The sequence below is a fragment of the Onthophagus taurus genome, chromosome 1, assembly GCF_036711975.1.
Source record: "Onthophagus taurus isolate NC chromosome 1, IU_Otau_3.0, whole genome shotgun sequence".
Classification (NCBI taxonomy): Eukaryota; Metazoa; Arthropoda; class Insecta; order Coleoptera; family Scarabaeidae; genus Onthophagus; species Onthophagus taurus.
This window is the reverse complement of record NC_091966.1, coordinates 19,126,932-19,148,671: the sequence shown is the minus strand read 5'-3', so window position 1 is coordinate 19,148,671 and position 21,740 is coordinate 19,126,932. Positions and strand designations below refer to the sequence as shown.

Sequence of the window (21,740 nt, the reverse complement as noted above, 5' to 3'; positions counted from 1 at the left end):
GCATATCAGCTTTTCTTCTCTTGATAAATATGTAGAGGATATTTTAAGATGATCCCTAATTATTTTTTCACCTAGATCGTTAAAAAAGCTCGTAGAAAAAAGCTGAGCCTACAATTTACAGGTCGAGTGAAGTTGTACTTTGGGGAAAGGGAGAACGAGAGTATGAGGAGAGAATGACGTGGGAGAGGGAGCTTTTCGAGAGGAGTGTGCTTTGCAAAGTAGAAGACAGCGGGTCAGTGGTGTGAGGGGCAGCACTCGACTATTGACGTCACGTGGTTGGGTCCTTGTCAAAGCGAGGACGCTGTCGACGCTTTATTATCGCCCTGACCTCTTAAAACGTTTGACATAAAACCCGGTGATGCAAAATATACGTGTATATAATATTTTTATAGCCAACAAGCGTTATGGGTATCTTCCCTGACCGGAGAAATGAGATATTAATATACATGAACTTTACTGTACGATGTTAGGTTTTTGTACGTATGAAAGTTAAAATAATTTTAACTAACGTCAAAGAAATTTTCGGTCTTATGACGTCTAAAATGTGTTCCAAAATATACTGCCATTGTACAAATACTAAATCATCAAAATAAGCTTTATCCTTTGTTATTTTAAGTTATATTACTTACGTCAAGTCTAAAGAAATACTCTATTATAATTCAGGATTAGTGTTAAAGTTTTGATTTATTATGCGTGTAATAGAGCGAAAACATGTATGTATTTATGTCACGAACACTACATAATATTTGGAAGATTATCAATTTTATTAATATACATCGCTCGGAATTAAAAATGGCCCTGAAACTTGTAGTGAATGGTACATAAATGTTTTGTTTAATACATTTAATTTTAACCCATTAATGCCCAGAATTATAAAAATATTTGTACTCCTTTAATGCCCAAAGGGTCGTTTACGACCCAACCTGTTAAATACCCAGAATTATAAAATCGTTTTTATTCAGTTAATACATACATTTATTTGTGTTTAGTGGTTTATATATGTAAAACAATATAATAAAGTAAGATTTTAGAATTCTGATGTAAAATTAGAACTGGGTCTGTAACGACCCATAGGGCCTCATAAAAATCGCAGCTCTAAGTGGTAATAAAAAACACACTACATATTTAGAACGAAATTTATTTGCAATGGTACAATGAAAAACATTTATCATGCAATGGTACTTTACAGGTTTGGCATGCTTTTGTTGTTTTATTCTTGCACACTTGGCATCGGAGCCTAGGTTGACTCGTTACGATTATATGTCTGCCATTGACTACAGATAACGGAAATCTTACTGATGCTCTTTTTCGCCTCGGTTTCTCACTTTTACTGTCATATGTGTTTAACAAATGGTTTGCAATTTGAAATTGAAGATTATCTTTTTTACAGTTATATTCTCGAGCTCGTAGGCATTTGTTGCACAATTAAAAACACAACCAACCAAAACGTCAATAAAGATGTTACTTTTATTATCTGCAGAGTTCAGGATGAGTGCAGGTGTTCAACAAAACTTAAGTTTAGTAACTATATGAAGAGATGAAACGCGTAGTAGTAACGGTATCTATGTAACAGCTAAAAAGTGTTTGGGTGATTAATGACCCTTTGGGCATAACAGAGTACTAATGTTACTATAATTTCGGGCATTAACGTGCTATTGTACTGTTGGGTCGTAAACGACCCTATAGGCATTAATGGGTTTTAAAGAAAATTTTGAATACTAATTTGGTCAGATTACTAAAAAGACATTTTTCAATATGTATGTAGATGTATTGAAAGTTATAATAATATCCAGACAATTACTAGCGCTACCTGTTGATATCTGTAGGATTCCAATGAAGCATATTAAATGGAATCGCTTTTATTTATCCTTTTTATAATTTTGATAAAATAGATAAATATTTATTGATTATTTTGTTTATATTTTTTTGTTTGAGAAGGAACATGGATTTTGGTAACTCGATTTCAAGAAACAATAGTCGTTATCAAAAATTGAACGAAACGTTTAAAAGAAATTTTTAAGATTCCAATCAAATTTGACCTGGCTATTTATTTTATTATTGATTACCTCATTGAAAACGTCTGGTAATTTGTCATTAATTAAAATTGCTGGTTTTAATCTATCTATACTGATTGAAATTTTCCTATTGTTTTTGAATATCATGAAATTTTTAGGGTTCCGAGTTAACACTTTAAATGGACCTTCATTGGGTGATAAAGATGGACCACCAATTTTAACAAAAACAAAATTTGATCATTATGAATGAATGGTTTAATTTGAGAGTGATACTGGTTGTAAATTAGAAAACGTTTCGCGAAGATTGGTAAGAATTGGCTCATATTCAGGCGATGTTTGTGAATCCATAAAAAATTCTCGCGGTAAACGAAGTACGAAGAACAACCGATATCTTCTTTAAGTGATGATCGTAGACCTAAAAGAACTATGGAAAGATCGATGTTCCAACGATTGTTATTTCCTCTGGCAATGAGGGCTGTCTTCAATGTACGATGGAATCTTTCTATTATTCCATTGCTTTGGGGGTGGTATGCAGATATACGAATTTGTTGTGTTCCGAGAAGTTTGTTAAATTTTGAAAAAAGTGTTGACTCGATTCGTCGTCCCTGATCGTGCGTGATAGTGCTAGAAATGTCAAATCGTCTGAAATAATGTCGCAACAAAGTATTCGCAATAGAAGTAGAACTACTATCTTTGAGAGGAAAAGCTTCTGGCCAACGCATGAAACGATCTATTACGGTGAGCGCATATGTGCAGCCAAGGGACGGAGTAAGAGGACCAACCAAATCAATGTAAATATGATCGAATCTTAATTTTGGTATTGGAATTTTGCTAATAGGTGATTTTGTATATTTGTGCACTTTTGTTTGTTGACATCGCAAACAGGTTTTTGTCCATAACTGAATGTGTTTTGTCATGTGAGGCCAAAAGAATCGTGTTTTGATGATGTGTGTAGTAGCGCGAATACCAGGATATGTTAAGTTATGAAATTTGTTGAAAATTGTTTTATAAAATTTTTGTGGAATGTATGTTCAAGGATTATTTGTAGAAATGTCGCACCAAAACTTTACATCTGAATGTGATGTTGTTTGTTACGATAGGTTATATATTGTAGTTTGTGTGTTTGAGTATTGTTTGTTTAGTAAATGTGTTAATTCTGTATTATTAAATTATGCGTTATTTAAAGTTTGTGTGTCAGGGTAGTGTGAATTTAGAGAATCAATATTTGTTCTGGACAACGTGTCCGCTACAATGTTTGATTCTCCTTTAATGTACGTGATATCTGATGTGAATTGTGTTATATAACTAAGATATCGTGTCTGACGTGGAGTTCTTTTTGTGTTGGAAAAAATTGTGTTGATTAGTGATTTGTGGTCAGTGTAAACCACAAATTGATGTCCATGTAAAAAATGTTTAAAGAATTTGTTACTAGTGTAAATTGCTAACAATTCTCTATCAAAAGTTGAATAATTTATTTAGCTTGAATATAATTTTTGGGAAAAAAATGCAAAAGGTTTTATTGTCTATAGTCTGTGATAAAACTGCTCCTAACCCTTTACTGGAGGCGTCTGTCGTCAGTGAAAGAGTTGCTTGTGGTGATGGGGATATAAACTTCGAAAATGACATTAAAATATAATGTGGCTTTTAAAACAATAATAATTTAATTTTTTTCTCCTTCGTTTTTTCCAGGTTGTCCTTCAAAGCTATTTCAACTTTTCACTCAGCTACAATTTAAACTTAAAACCCTGCAAGAAAGTCTGATGAAAGGTGTAGTCAACAAGTGAAATCCATTCGAAATCATTATGAAACAAGTTTATATTATCATTTTTAGAAAACAAGTGCGAATAAATAATGCAGAAACGAACTAAAATCACCACCGATCTTCATTGCAGGTACCAACCACAAAATTCTTCGTAAAACTTATAAATAAAATTGTAATCAGGCTACGCACAATAAAATCGGTCGAAGAAGGGTAGTTTAAAATAAAGATACCATCTTCAGGTTTATTCAGGTCATGATTTATTATCTCTATTACTAGTCTGCCATCTCTTTCTGTGTTATCTCTTTTTTACTATACTCTCTTGCATCTTCATTATGTTTTCTTACTCACTTTCACCGCTTGTAGAATCATCATGATCGCGATTACTACCTGATGGTAGGCATCTATCCCTTTCCAACTTTAAATTGAGATAGCTATTATTAATCTGTCTCCATTTATTTTTAGCTATATTCCTGTTATTTACATCTACATATTTAATAAAATATATATTATTACATGGATAAAACCAATTTTAATCTATTTATACCAAGAAGGGATGATGACACAAGGGATTGCTAATATATCTGCAAGCTGTAAAGGAGGAAACATTCATGGCTATGGATGTATAAGGAATAAGGCTTTGATTTATCATGAATGAGCAACCTTATATCTAGTCTTCAAGAAACCAGATGCAAAATCTCATTCAGCCCAATTTTTTTTGCTATCGAACGTGCATGGTCAACTTTAAAAACTGATGTTAAAAGTGATTTTGCCGATCAAATGCCAAATATTTTGCCTGGAGTGGACAAAGCAAATTTTACTCAAACCGAGTATTGTCTACAAAGGTTGGAAACTAATTAATAATATGAGAAACCTAACGGTTGCTAAATGTGCAACAAAAGATTCTTGCCTTATGCCTTAAATATGGTGGATGTTAGTTTGTAATTATTATTATTTCGTTATTTAAGTGTATTATGTTCGTTCTTTATATAAAAAAATATATCGTAATAAACATAAGGTAATAATGAATGAAAAAGTTTTTCTTTTAGATTAAACTGTGTATTTGCTTATCTTTCAATTTGACATTTTGTATTCTCATGGGAACTAACATTTCATAATGCGAATGAATTTATAACGCATTTGGTACAGAAACTGCATTTGTTAGTATCCATATTATGAATTTTATCCTAGTTCGCTATTTGTAATATTTTTATCCATGGCTTCATTGTGGGAGTTCTTAAATTTTTTCTTTAAATGTTTCTTTAATTAGTTTGAAGCTCGTTTTCATTAACAGTGTTATTCTAAATGGTTCTCTTCGAGTAAAGCCTGTTGCTATACCATCTCTTGAAAGCGACCTTGAGAAAAGATTACCTTGACCGCATTTTATCTTAAAGGATCTGGAATGTCATGTCTCGGCTGCAAGCAACTTCAACTATAATTATTCAAATCTAGCACTTCACTAGTTTTTCATCCGCTGAGAGAATAAAGTCGAGGACGCTTGTAGCCGAGGGGCTACCATCAATGCATTTTATATTAAAGGCTCTGGATTGTAATACCTCGGTCGCAAGCAATCCCAACCATAATTATTCAACTCGAGGTGGCTTGCGGTCAAGGAGCTACCTTCATCATGTTTTATCGTAATGGATCTGGATTGTAATGACTCGGGCTACAAATTTGTGCCATTTCAGTGTCAATAATTGGCGTCTGTTAAAACTCGTATTTTTACACGTTGTCATTTCTATTTATACGTGTTGGTTACATGAACAACTGGATATAAATGAACGCAAGGATTTTTATGACCAATACGAATTTGTACGCATACTGATGGAAACAGTCGACAAATAAATGTTCTATATAAAAGAATTCTATAATTTGATACACTTTTGTTATTTATCTAGTATATCTTTACTCTAAAGATAAATTTTTTTAAAGCAAGAAAAAAGCTTTTAGGTTGTGTTATATAAACCGTCGAAAATCTATAACAACTAGGTCAAGACGATTAAGGAGTGTTCTAAACAAGTAAAAATCAAAACTGTGTAATGTAAACTGGTTTAAAATTACCCAATCTTAAAAGAAGGAAACATAAACGATGATCAAAATTGGCGAAAATTGCAGCATATTTGATTTACGTAAGTAGCAAATATCTTAAGAGATAATTGTGGTAAATAACTTTAAATAACAGCTACAAAGATCACATAAATGCAAGAACCTAACAGTATAATTCAAATAAAAATAAATTGATAGTAATTTTGAGTAACTACAATCACGTGCATTTCATTACCTTTTAATCTCATCTGAAAATCTCCATCTCTTTCAGCTTAAAAAAAGCGAAAAAGATATTTAAAATAATTCGATGGCGAATCAATGTGTTTTTGTGACGAACATTAACATTTTGAACCTCGGTGTGTAAATGCAAATCTTGTATAAATGCGAACCTATTACCGACCATTATTTAGAAGGTAATTTTTGAAGATACCGATACCTATAGATATCAACTCTTAGTAGATTCTTAGGCCTCTCGAACACCAACGCTACGCGCATTATTCCCTCTTTAAAAAAAGGGGCGAGATTGCAATTCGATGAGGCGGTCGCGTAGCGTTGGCTTGCGATGGGCTTTAAGGTATAACTTGAGTAGTACAGCTAAGGGGATTCTGGGACCGAAAAATCTCGATGGCATACCGGATAGACATGGGGGGTTACCACTCTTTAGAAGGGTAGTTCTTGTAGTTGGTACCCTTAGCTGCTGAAGAGCTACCCTGAAGAAGAAACACTTACCTGATCTTACCTGTGACTCGTTGGTAGCGGGGTTAGTACTTTTCAGAAGAAAGTTCTTCTACACGCAACCCTTGGTTTACCCCGAAGAAGAAGAACTTACCTGACTTTACCTGTGACTCTGACGTCACAATGTTTATCTAGCAGACGTCAACAAGGTTATTTAGGTCACTCCTAATTACTGAAGTCTTCACAATTAAACGTATCAAACTTACAAATCTAACGACCTTTATAATAAAAGACATTAATAATAAAGAAATTCAAGGTAGATTTTACGAAATTCAACGTCAAAAAGTGATGCACCCAAATGTTTACTTGGTTGAAAAGATTTTAAAACAAAAAAAAAATATGGTATTTGTAAAATGGTTTGGTTTTAATGATAGATATTGTTTAAAAAAAAAGTATATACAGTAATTAATATTAATATATGTTTGTTTTATTTTCATAACCGTTACACTCTCTCTCTGATTATCAACATCAATTAAATTCAGCGTGTGACCTATGACCTGCGTGTTATCGATAATCCGCCATTGACCTAAATAACCTTGTTGACCTCTGCTAAATAAACGTTGTGACGTCAGAGTCACAGGTAAAGTCAGGTAAGTTTCTTTTCTTCGGGGTAAACCAAGGGTTGCATGTACAAGAACTACCGTTCTGAAAAGTACTAACCAAACTACCAACGAGTTACAGGTAAAATCAGGTAAGTTCTTCTTCTTCGGGGTAGCTCTTCAGCAGCTAAGGGTATCAACTACAAGAACTACCCTTCTGAAGAGTGGTAACCCCCCATGACCATCCGGTATGCCATCGAGAGTTTTCGGTTCCAGAATCCCCTCAGCTGTATTGCCAACTTTTCAGAATTTTTGGATAATCGACAGATTATACAGAGTACTTCACTTCCTTTGATATTATTTCGTTTCATATACATTTCGTAATAAAGTAACAAATTATATTTCGTGAACTAACCCAAATGTTTACTATATGTATAGACAGAATTGAAAATATATTAAGAATAAGGATGGGCATGATCTAATTACACGTTCAAAACGAAAGTTTTGAATAGCCAAAGGTGTTGGGTCAAAACATGTAAGTGGCTAAGTAGAAATATAGTGGTTAATTTACTCCGTAATACCGCTGTTTTTAGGTTGTGAGGATAACAGTAAAATATTTATGGTGTTTACATTAGTAAAAGTGCAAGGAGTAGTTCGTGTTTATCTCGGAGCAACGCCAACATCTCTAAATGCATTCCTAAATTTATGGGAATTATTCTTAAATGAGGAAGAAGCGCCTTCTATTCATGCTTCTAAATTAATGGTTCTAGATTTAGGAGAAACGTTACCCTTGGGTCCTCTCCTCATATTTTCTATCAAGTAAATAAATTAGCAACTAATTTATTTATCAAAATGCCTTTTCTACATAAATGTTGAGTTCTTCACAATCTATTTTGTGTTTATTTTTTGTGTTTCTACACATTTTTCATATTCCACTCTCTTCTTTATCAATCCAAAATTCCGATCTTTCTTTCAGACCTCTATGAATACAGATCTTGTAATCATAACAATCATTCGATTTAAATGTTGAAGCTGGGTTTATTTTGTTAACACTATTATTTTTCTTATTCTTGTTGTTTTCCTGTTTCGTATGTAAAGATAGGGTTTTTTTTATTTCAAAACAACATTCAAACATTTATAGGGTGTATGTTAACGTTAAAAACAACGTTAAACTAAAACTATAACTAACACTAAACCTAGAACTAGAAACTTTCGGATTAAGTAGTGTAGTTTTTTGAAAAAGTATCAAATACTTTTTACGTTTTGAATGCTACACTGTGTCAATTAATTATCGTAACCCACGTGATCTATGTAATATTGGCTGCATATCTCAATATGTAGTGGTAGCTTGGATAATTTTAAATTAGTAACCAGATGTTGACAGCTCATCGTTATTGTTGTGATTGTCGTACGCTTTGTGAGTTTCTGTATTTTCTTTGTTCTTTAACAGTTTTTTGCTGCCTTTATATTTTTCGAAACAGTTCGTTTTAGAACTATTGTTGTTTCTAGCGGTTGCTTTAAGCGGTAAGTCAACCAACAAATCAAAATAACGATAACGTTCAGTGAGAATTTCTTTTAGATTTTCTTTATTTTAAAATTTTTATTATTAAAATATATCTAAATATACTTTAAACGGCTTTTAAAGTTAATGAATAAATTGTTGCCATCGTTTTAGGAACTTTCGTCGCATTGCAATACCAATTTGTGATATTGGTTGCATACTTTGTCGGGTATGATAATGAATTAACACACTGTATATTGCAACCCTCTTCAGTAACAAATTCGTAATCATTTCAAAACAATGTTTAAACATTTATAGGACGTATACTACGATTGTATACTACTGCCTTCGAAGTAACTTCGAATTTACTTCTGAAGTAGGTTTCAACATGGCACCCGAAACGTCAAATACTTTTTCAAAAGACGCTCGGCTTAACCCGAAAGTTTCTAGTTCTAGTGTTAGTTTTAGTTCAAGTTCATTTACTCTTACCATATCCAACCTGTGCGAAGATCGACATACTGTCATTGGCTTTTTAACTAATATTCTTCCTATAAACTTCCACAATAATCATGTGTAGTTTAACGGAAATCCTGAAGCCGTCGTTGAAACCAGACAAAAGGCACACGCCTTAACCCGATAGTTTCTAGTTCTAGGTCTAGTGTAAGTTCTAGTAATATTGCTATTGTTAGTTCTAGTTTTAGTTGTTTTACCATAAATTAATTTGATGTTACATTCAAACGTAACTTAAATAACTTTCCGGCGATTACAATTTAGGGATCTGAAATAGGAGATCAGAAGCCCTCTGAAATGTATCGAAGAATCTTGTATACAGTTCTACAGTAGGAGGTAGCCAAGTTGTCAGTTATGAGTTGTTCTTGAAGTTATGGAGACGTAGAGTTCCTTAAATAATTTCAGTGGCATTACTAGCATCCGGAAAAGATGATGTCAACGATTTGCTAAATAAGGCGGACAATATTTGAGAATCCTACAATTCGTCTTCCATGCCTTTTCAATACAACATCTCGCAAATTAATAAACAAAATAATTCTACTTCAGATACCTTACCCATCGAAATAAATATACACTCTGAAAATGTTAACGAAATTATCAAGCCATTGTCAGAATTTACATTGTCATATCAGACGATTTTGCAAACGATTTGTAAAAAACAAGCAAGGATGGAGAATAGCATTAATTCTCTTCATTCACAAATGATTACTAAAAAATTATCAACCTAAACAGGAACTTTGTACTAATTGCAGAAATCAATATAAGTCTAGATCACGTTCAAATTCTTGAAATCGCTCCTTGTCACCTTTTCATCAAACTGTGTTTTTATCACGATAAGTACGGACATAAAGCTTTGAAATATTCTGGGCCAATCAAAAAATGAGTAACCTTTTCAACAATAAATAATTTTAAATCAACATGCTCTCCAACTTCAGCAGCAAAAGAAGTTCATGTCTTTTTATTTTCGATAAAATAAACAACTATCGTTTTTGAATTAAATGTTAAAAGACAATGATTCTTGTAATACAGCTTCAAACGAGTCAAGTATATCAATGTAGGATAAAAAAATGTTACTTTGAACCTGGGAAGAAGTTTTCTATTTATTTTTACCATAGCTGCTGTTTAGACGCCGATTATTGGTGCGAATTTTTTGAACAAGTGTGGTACATTAGATAATATCAAAAATAAACGTTTAGTTGATTTGACAACCCAATTAATATCAACCGGACAACTAATTAAAAGCAATGATTCTCCCTAAAATTATACATTATTGAAACCGCTTATACTAAACTTTTAAATAAATATCCAGATTTAATTGACATCAAATTCAAATTCATATCTACCTTTTTATAAGCCAAGGCGTCTGGATTTATCTAACTAAAAGTTGGCTAAGTAGGAATTTGATAAAATGATATCTTTAGGAAATTGTAAACCATCATCATCTTCGTTGGCATCAGCATTGCTTGATTGAAGGCCGTGTGGCGATTATTGTTAACTAAACTTATTGTTAGCCACAGTGCACAATAGATATCTTTTGCCACATATCCAGGATTTCAATCTAAATTTACATGGTTGTACATTTTCTCAAAAATTGACCTTGTAAAAGCATATTATTAGATTCCAATCACCAAAGAAGATGTATACAGGGTAATTCAAATTCGACCCCCACCATTGGGATCTCAGAAACCATAGGAGATACAGAAATGATTAAATGAGGGCAAAGTTGCGTATCTTAGAGCTCATCATTTCTTTATTTTTCGCTTTTTCGTGAATCTGAAAAAACATTCTTAAGGCAACTTTTTATGAAAAATGTCATGACACAACTAGAAATTTTCTACGACGTTTCGTTTTCGTGAAACTATCATCAGGTTTATTTTTTCTTGTGAACGTCATATTTGATTTTCACACCAAAAAATAGGATAATTAATTTTGATTTCAATGATATGTCACACAATGTATTTCATTTAAAAAAACATTGAATTATTAAAAAGAAAATAAACCTGATGATAGTTTCACGAAAACGAAACATCGGAGAAAATTTCTAGTTGTGTCACGACATTTTTCATAAAAAGTTGCCTTAAGAATGTTTATTCAGATTCACGAAAAAACGAAAAATAAAGAAGTTATAGGCTAAAAACGAAAAAGTCATTCTTTTGTCTTACTGCCATATTTTAAAAGCTACAACGGCTAGATCCAAAAACTTAGTTGAAAAATGGTGAGCTCTAAGATACGCAACTTTGCCCCCATTTCTGTATCTCTTATGGTTTTTGAGATCCCAATGGAGGGTGTCGAATTTGAATTACCCTGTATAGGGTGATTTTTGCATATACTTGGGATTTGTTCCTCAGAACAAATAATGACTAATAGGTTAAAAATATTGTAGCAAAAGTTTTTTAGTTTCGTAGATATCCGTGAAATTTACTTTCAAATCAAGAATACATAGAACATTTTAAAATAACATCACAGCAAGTATTCGACATTATTTTTAATATTATCTATACACAATTACGTTCGCTGAATCCATTATCTCCCACTAGCGCGGCCTAAACCAGGATGTTGGCGAATTGTCTCGACAGCAGAATATATCCGATATCGCAATTCTGGCTCAGTATTAACATCAATGATCCCAAAAATAAAATCCAAGAGGATTGAGGTCGGGCGATCGAGGTGGCTATGCCATTGATCCACCTCGGCCTATCAACCTTCCGGGAAACGCATTATCTAGATATCACCGCATATATCGGATATCTAGGGAACTAAAATACTTTTACTACAATCTTTTTCACTTATTTATTAGTCATTATCTGTCATAAGGAGTAAATCTCCAAGTTTATGCGTATAAGTTGAGAAACACCCTGCATACAATCGCAATTACTACTTCCTTCGGTCTGTTTGAACTCACTAGGTTTTTGGTTTGACAAATGGAATCACTTTTAACTCAGTAACGATTGATTTGTGGGCCAATAAATAATTAAACGTTATTTTGAAACATCCTGTATTAATAGTATTATTACTTTCATACTATATGTTTTTTTTATATACAAGAGACTATGTACAGTTATGTTTGGGTTAAGATGAACATAAAATCCATAACCAAATTAAACGCAACTCAACTTAAGCCAGTAGCAAGCAAACAGGATCCATTTAATCCACAACTAAACCAAATCCAACCTTTACATCATAACATTTTCCATAAATATAAAAATTTTAGACTTTTCTTTTTTCTACACTTTCTTAAAAATAAAGTAATTATCTTCAACATAACATACAAATAATTTGTTAATGTTTAAAAACATCGTCACGGCTTTTTATGTTTATCATTTCTTTGTTCTAATCTGACATTCGCTAGAAAGGTTGAGTTTGCAATATTTGTGCTATAAATTGAAATATAATGAATTAATTATACATATATCATAAAAAAGTTTGGTATAATATTTTAATCACATTATAAAACTAGGAAATACTTCAAATTTTATATTATAACCCCTATAAAAAATGCAGGAAAATGAAAAAGTTAAAAAAAGATTTTTTGTATATATTTATTGTTTAGTTTATTTGTTGTTTAGTTTTGTGAACTTGTACTGTGGTTATGTAATTTGTGTTGCATAAATTCCAGTTAAATTAAGATTTTATCTTTTTTAATTAATCGTAGCTGCTGCTATATTTTTTATAATCTAAATGTTTGAACGATAACACTTTTCTTGCATTTCTTAAATTTGCTTTTTTTCTTTAACTGAATTGCTTTCATTTTTCCTTCCTATTTTCTTAAAATGTTTTCTTATCATTTTAAAGGGATGTTGTAAATTTCATTTACGCCAACGTGTAACTTTTTATTACTCTGCAAAGTTATAAAAGAGTCTTTATAAAATTTGTCACTCTCTTTTAAAACCAAATTTTATAGGAACACTTTACAGTGACTATTTTTATTTTTTATCATCTTCCAGTTATTTTTTGGAACTATGGTTATTAGTTTCCAAATCTGCGATTGTTCCAGATTTTTTATTACTTGGTTAAATCTCATCTAAGCTTTTTATTTTATATCCCTTTCCTTTTAAATTTTCGTTTCAGAAAGATATTCAGAGAGATTCTTTCGTCGAAACGACTCTATTTATCAACTTCTCAGTGAGGTCAATGATTTCTTTAGCTTTTACCCTTTTTTAAGCTGAAACTGAAAAACTCTCTTGAGGGTTAATGGCTCCCTTTTTTGAGGATAATTAGCGAACGATAAGTTAAAATAGTACATCTTTGATTAACTCAAAGATAATCAAAGATGTATGACTGTATTGACGAGCTGGGTCTATGAGACCTGCCAAAATCATTACTGTATAAATGAAGGCCAAGAGTTTTATGTTTAGTGTGTTGTAAGTTACGTGCACGTAACGTTTTCTACATGCGAATTTATTATTTTTATTTTGTGGAATGGATTGTTACGAACAGAAAATCAATAAAATTCCAAGTCCAGACGTTAGTGACGAATCTGATAGTGAATCAATTACTGAAGATATAATTATGAACATAGTACTGATACAGAATAAGAAGAACCAAATGAAGAGAACAATCCTTTTACTAGTACTGGTAGTACCCGATCTCAGTATATTTAGGGAAGTAGCAGAACTAAGTGGAAAAAGCGGCTCCTCCTCGCCGATAGCAATACATCGTTACCCACTTCTCTGGAGTTCTTGGAGAAACAAGAAAGTCCAACACGCCGTTTCAATGTTGGATGCTCTTTTTTGAAGAAATTTTAGATATAAGTACAGTAAACACTAATTTGTATATTCAAAAAGCATCAACAAAATTCAAGAGTAAATACGATGTTACACCTACCAATGAAACCGAAATAAAGGCATTTATCAGTTTATTGTATTTAGCCAAAAGGTTTAGGTTTAGTTGTAGGTCCAAAAAAGGTTTAGGACTGCAAATGTTCCCTTCTAGCATGTCTCAACAAAGATATATTTTCCTGATGAACTGCATACGTTTTGACAATACCGATACAAGAGAGGAGCGACGGAAATTAGACAAACTTACTGCCGTAAGGAACATATTATGTATTAGAAACATTTAATCAAGTCTGTAAAAAACATTACAGTCTGGGTGAATATGTGACCTTAGACGAAATGAAATTAGCATTTCGCGGAAGATGTAGCTTTAGAGTTTAGAGTCTACAGTCCAAATAAACCAAATAAATACGGAATAAAAGTGTTTTCTATAGTGGATACAAGAACCTATTACACATCGCACTGGGAGATTTATGCAGAACAGAAACCTACAGGATCCTTTCAAAAGGACAATTCTCGGGGTCATTATGAGAATGACCAATATTTCGGAAACAGGGCGGAATATTACCATGGACCGTTGGTTCACTAAAGTCAAGTCAAATCCAAGACGAACTAAATATAAACACAATCATGCACTGTTCACGCGCTAATCACGTGATAGTACGAAAACATTGAGCAGGGTCGTTTTAAAAGCTAAATATTATATTGATCAATATTTAACAAACTATATTGATTTTTAAATATTCTCACAGGTTTTACAACATTTAAAAAATATACTATTTAAAAAATGTATATTGTTTAAAGCTCATTATGATGAACTTGATTCTTCATCAAGATCAGTACTATGATCGTCAGCCATATTAGTGATTAGTAGCTCAACTTGAACCTCAATTTGGTTGTTCAACTCCCACATTTTAACTTCGACTTTTTCGATGAACAGTTTCCCTATTTTTCAGTTATATTTTGCAAGGCTTCATTAAAAAAGTTTTTTAAATCTGCAAATTTGAAGCTTGTATTACGTTGCACTATAAAATATTTACCATCAGTCCATATTAACTCAATCGGGTTAAGTTCGCAATAATATGGCGGTAAGCGAATATTTTGCTTTATGTTGCCTACTATAACAGAGTTTGCATCTAAACCGGATAAAATATTTGCCAACCACGTTTCAAATGACCATCAAATGAAAGCACCATAAACCACCCTCGATAAATCCTATTTCATTACCAATATGGCAAACAATGAGCTATTTTCCTTTTCCTAAAAAATCTATTTTATGCTGTAAAAACCACATTTATATTTAAAAAAGTGAATTAGTCACCTGAAGGATTTTAATCTGATAGATAAGCCATCAAAGGAGGCTTGTCTGGCCAAAGTCACGGTTTCGTCTACTCATACATGAGGGGTTGTGTGTCCTGTATTAACCCATGTTTCATCAAGGTAATAAATGGGTCTATTTTCTTTCCTATACGCTTTAATTTTTGTAAGGTAACCTCTTCTCCACATTATAATTTCTTCGCTGTCCATTAACAAGCTATTCCGTCCTCGTTTTTGCCATTTAAAATTTAAACTTTTCAAAACATTAGTTAACTTTTAAAAGTTTTTCAACTCAGGGTACTTCATTGCGGAAAAAGAATTCATGATCTTTTCTTCTTATAGCATACTTATCAGCTTCATCAAGTTTTTAGACCGCAGTTGTGCTATTTTGGTTTATTTTTGTTTCAGAAAAACTACCATTTGCTTTGTATTCCCTAATAACTTTAAAGACAGAAGTACGGCTTACTCCAACCTTTTCCGCAACTTTGAGTACAATCTCATTTACGGCTATTTCCTGGTTTCCTTGTGTCATTTTTAAAAACATTTAATAGTTATTTATATTACAAGTGGGCTAGAAACATAATTACTGTACGAGTGTGGAGAATGGCAGGCGAGTGTTTTTGGCAATAAATTAGTTTTAGAAAATATGAAAATATGAGCTAATAAACCGAACCTACCGCGGAAAGTAAGAGGACTAGCGGCTGAATTATCAGGACTCGCAACTTTACAACAATCTCAAACGGTTTCGACTGGTCGACAAAGGTGTAAACACTGCAAGGACCGAAAATCGAAATATTTTTACAAATTTCTTGGTACTTGCATCTGTTTGGAGAATGCAAATCTATGCAGCATCGACTGCGCAGAGAATTTTGTTTAAGATGTTTGACCATCTACATTTTGTGCATAGACTGTATAACAGCTGAGTTATTACTATCCCGGTGGTCTATAGTTGCTAAACCGTTTGAAAAACAAAAAAATATTCCATTTAAGCGTAACGGAGAGTACAAAAATTTGTTAAATGGAACACTCTGTATATTTTATCATATTATCAATACAACTAAATTTGTTTATACAACCGTATATGTTATGTACTATTTCGCAGCGTTTATAGTACCTGAGATATTCAATTGTTCTTCCAAAATGTGCCCATTACAAGATCTTTTTAAAAACGATGTAAAAACAACATTTTTTTTCGATTTTGCCTTGAAACTACCTCAGACAATAGTCAAAGCCAGTAGGTAGGTGATAGTATCTAAAGATATTAGGTACACTATACAGCTTAGTTACCTTTGATATTTGGCTGGTTGATTTGGCTATCAAGTTCCCTTTAATTAATGATAAGTATGTCATATGTCTAACTTTGATAGTTTTCTTGATATTTAGAATTTAAAGAAAAATGTGTAATAAACTGTCATTATTGTACTTAAAAAAGTGACATAATGTAATATTCTGTTCTTTTCTTGTCACTTTTTTTTGTTTGTCTGTCATTTGTAAATCAGTAATATTATAGTAGTATTAAAATACAATTAAAAAAAAACTTTAATATTTATTAATTAATTAATTATTATTAATTAAAATAATCAAAACGTGATAAAAATACAATTAAATGGCAGAACAATAAATCCTTTTTTTAATTACTAAATTATTTGAAGGAAATGCAGTAACAAACTATGCTCAAGAAGTAGGTATTAATTTAATTAGTATTTAGAAGTTGTTCAAAATGCCGCCCATTTTCTCTTCTAATAGCATTAATACGCTGTATAAAAGATCTTGAGGTAACTCTTAACATGTGCCTCTTATTTTCTCTAAAGTCGTAAATTATATGGCAGAACAATTGCATATTTTATGACTTACATCTTATTAAATCTCATAAAGTACCAAGTGGCATTAAAATGTGGTATATGGCAGCAAAATTATTTTACATTATAAAGTCTTAATGAAATAATAAAAGGAAGAACAAAAAATACTGATAAAAATAGACAGAATATTCTTTAAATTCTAAATATTAGAAAAATTACTTAAGTTAGATATATAACATCATTATCATTAATTAAAGGCAACTTGATGGGCAATTCAACCAGCACACAATATACAGGATGTTCCATTTAAAAACTTATGAAAAAGACATTTGAAAAACATCAAAAGTAATTAAGTTTTATGAACACGCTGTATAACGTATCTAATATCTTTGGATACTATCATCTACCTACTGGCTTTAACTATTATCTGACATAGTTTCAAGGCAAAATTGGAAAAAATGTCGTTCTTACGTCGTTTTTAAAAAGATCCTGCAATGGACACATTTTGGAAAAACAATTGTTTATACGGTTGTATAAACAAATTTAATTCTATTCATAATATGATAACTTATATACAGGGTGTTTCATTTACAAAAATCTACATACTTTCCGTTACGCCTAAATGGAACATCCTGTATAAGTGAAAATAATTTTACGAAATAGAAAGTGGTGAGTCAAGCAACTTTTGTATAAAACATTTTTTTCTTTCTCAAACGGTTTAGCAACTATCGTCCGCCGGGATACTAATAACTCACCCTGTATACAGTGTGTCCGTAAAGTAACGGATATAGGCGATAAAATCATAATAAACGGTTTATGGAAAAATCCCTGAAACGGGTCTAAAGATTTAAATTTTTTGCAATTTTTTGGTGTAGATTTCAAATTCTTTCCGCAATTTCTAAACGAGTTATTACGACAACGATATTTTTTTTAAAAATTGCAATCCCCCATTTTTATTAGGGAATATGAAAGAGGATTTTTTTATGAATCTAGTACATTCAATATTAATATTGGTTACATAAGAAAATTTCCGTTAAAAATTACTTTAAAGTTTTAATTACTTCAAATTTGTATAAATGATAAAAATAGCAGTAGCCATGAGTAACTATGGTAACCAATTATTTTAAACAATTCCCTGAGTATCAAAAACTGATTACACAATTTTTTGTGTGTTTATTGAACATTTTAGTTTACGTTTAGACAAAAATTGTTCTTATATTGTTTTCAAATCTTTTTGTTTACAATTTTTTGTGTAAAGTAAAGGCAATTGTTTTTTGATAACTACATATTTCTACTTTCAGCAGTACATAATATGACGGACACAGTAGAATACAATAAATTTAATGTAATTAGACATTTATTTTATGATTAAAGAGGATTTATATTCTTTTAATGATTATAGAAATTCCTGTATTTAAATTTCTATAATCAATAAATTTAATATTATATTGTATTGCTGTGGGAGGAATAAGCATCAAACTTTGGATCTGAAGGACCCAGCCCGTAGAACAGTGTGATTTTTAAACCACTCCTCAACTGCAGGTTTAAGGAAATTTATCATTAATACAAAAATGTGTAACAAGGTTATTACCTCCATAGTGTTAAATAAAAAAATCTTTGTCATGCAACAAAAATAAAAAATTGTTTCTCTACGAAAAAAATTATAATTCCTTTCTGACAATTTATTGGTATTTCAAAGACATTCCTTATGTTATTGCACGCCTTCTTTAAAACCCAATTTTACTTTTGAAAAGGAAACCAAATTAAAATGAAACCGCTTGGCAGGTAGGATAAAATATGGTACTCAGCTTAAGGTTGGCCATCCCTATATAGACTATAGATCTATCAAAATCTTTAATTATAATACTTTCTGTTTACTCCTATTTCCTTCAGTAACGCGAATTCCCCTTAATGCGATTGATAGAGATCAAAAGATTTTCTTAAGTAACCTCATAAATACCCGAAATATTTTTTGGGATCCGACTTCAACGCTATTTCTTAATCTGTATAAATAGATACGTTTTTTCTTAATTGTGTTATATTTTAATTCGTAATAGGTACGTGATAAAAAAATGTTTAAACACGTCAGCTATATAGCGAGTTATAAAAATCATTTAATGAAGATAATAGAAGCAGAATTTCAATCCAGATAAAGTTAACTTAAATACGAGAAACATCATATCTGTATTGGTTGTCGTTTTGTAGCGTTATATCTATAGGCGAAAACTTAATTGCATGTCCATCGCTGCGGATCGTTAAAGCTGTGGTCTACAACGCAGTTTGCGATAACCGCTGGTGATGGCTGGCGGCAGTATCGATATTGCATTCGACCTTCAGTAGGTACTACATGGTAAGTTGTGGATGTTATGGGTTAGCATGCATCATCGAACCGATTTTCGTAATTGGAGGGGCATTTGGTGTTCTCTAATTATAGACTGGAGAAATACGCTGTACTACTATAAATAGTTAGACATAATAGCATATGTGGTTGAAGTGCTAATTAAACCCCAAGTTAAAATTCAGAAAGATTATATAAAAGTAAAAGAAAAGCAATCAGAACTTTAAAAATAGCTTTCGACTAGTTTAACCTAGGTACAACCTCGTAACGTTGTTGAAAGTGCACCACAGAAAGTTCATTTAGTTCGCTGAACTTTGACATTGTTTGTATGAGGATACGGGGTGAAAAAGCGGCTCTCCCCTCACGTTCATTTAGGAAGCTCGGTCGACTGGCAAAAAAGCAAGCAAACACAATAGGTGACCCAGAAAATTTGAGTAATTCAGGTCCATCTTCCCTTAGAAACAGAAAGCTTTGTATCTTGTTATTTAAATTTCACTCGACCGAAAGTCGACTTTGCTCTCTTCGGCGGTTTCCTTTCGCATTGATTCACACAGCTTTCCAAATTCAGCCTATAACCCGCCGGAAACGAACCGGAAAAACGTACCTATGTATGTTTGAAACGAATTATTGATGAGCGCAGAATTTGAAATTCACCGTTTGTTACCCTATTTCATTTTCACTGCAAACAACGATGAGTAAATACAAACGATTCATGGAAATGGTAATGTACTGTAACGACGCGAATTTGATTGAAGCGTTTGTTCACGATTATCAAATGCTGATTTTAATTACTTATTTTTAATTACGGTCATTTAATGAGTTGACCAATAAATAATGGTAGTAATTAAAATAACGTACTTACCTTGTATAACTCTGAAATAATTTATTAATTTCTTAGTTTTAATTTTACACACAAAAAGAAACAAAATATATACAATTTATAAGGTTTCCATAAATATTTATATTTCTTATAAAAAATATACATTTAAAAACGCCATGCCATATAACCATTAAACAATTATAAAGTTATGAATTCTAATAAACTAGTACAATCAATTATAAATTATAAGTATGGTTAATAATAACGAAACTCTTGATGGGGGAAGCAAAAATATTTTATGGGGGTGCAATGTGCGATAGTAGATATATCGATAACAAAACGACATGCGACGTTGACGAAGCCTTTATTTAAAATTGAATACGTTGACCGGCTAAGCTCTACCCAACACCGCTTCAACAGGTGATGACCGTAGTGCTCTTTACATCAGGATGCTAATACGTCATTACCAGCTCAAAACGTGCTTACTGTTGACACTTTTAAACGCTAACTTCCGGCCGTCGCAAAAACAAAACACTCCACCCTTGAGTTAAAATCAGGGTTCGTAAACATCACACCAAATTGAAGCAATATATAAACAATATCGGCAGCGTAGAGTAGTAGTAGTGCATAAAGTGCATTTACCTGTGCCGCACCTTCAAAGCAATGCTCGACAACGACCCAATTTTCGGTTTTCCTGAAACACATGCACGTCGTGAAGGGGAACATTTTCGAATGTTCCTAACATGAACGTCCGACACTCGGCAATGTTCGCGACTTCGAAATTCGCGTCTGTTTCATATAGAAATCATTAGCTTTTGTCTGATTTTCGACCAGCTTTGTGCATTTACAAGGGATAGACAGCACGTTTTCGAAGGGCGCCACCGTCGCAGGAGCAACAGCATGCACTGTCCCCACTCCCCGACTGGGAAGCTTTAAGCTTCGCCCCCGGATCGATACCGCACGATGGAAACGGTGCCGTACGTTTATTTTTACAGAATTTGCGAGTTACCGCTCAGTAATCGAGCTTTTGTTCCTAGCCCATGAGTATAGTCTGATTGATTGCTTTCAGAAGTGAGTTTCCATGCATTTATCAAATTTTATTAAAAAACTGTATTAATTAACTCACAAAATTGAATTTCATTTTTATATTTACAATGTGAAAAATCACTTCAAGCAAAATTGAATTATTTAAAAACCAATCAAATTTTTAATCAAAAATTATTAAATTAATTAAATAAAAAAGAATTAACTTTCATAATAATCTTCACTCCGATAACCGCATAAATCAGTTTCCTGTTTATGGTTTTCCGACTGGAAATTTGGCCCTGTTTAGATTTTCGCTCCGCCAGTTTCCCGGAAAAGTTGTTTTTCTCCCACGCGTACATAATTGCGTTACTGCGTTCAAATTTGAAATAAAAGGGAGATTTCAGTTTTTGATGATTTGATCGAGTTGCGTCGTGCTAAGCCGATTACTTTGCGCGTAATTCTATCTGAAAGAAAGAAATATTCCAGGAAAACGGGATATTGTTTATCTCCGACGTTGCATTAATAACGAGATTTCGTCCAGCTACGTTTCCTAAAATTGG

General features: G+C 32.3%; 1 protein-coding gene across 1 annotated transcript in view; it reads right to left on the bottom strand.

Moving 5' to 3' along the window:
- LOC111414277 (uncharacterized) overlaps positions 1 to 21,004 on the bottom strand; it is a 347,116-nt gene extending 326,112 nt beyond the window's left edge. Inside the window, exon 1 of the mRNA XM_071198115.1 lies at positions 20,797 to 21,004. Within this exon, the coding sequence (XP_071054216.1) occupies positions 20,797 to 20,880 (84 nt within the window). The 5' untranslated portion in view covers positions 20,881 to 21,004. The remainder of the gene's footprint in view (positions 1 to 20,796) is intronic.
- Between the last annotated feature and the right edge of the window lie 736 nt (positions 21,005 to 21,740).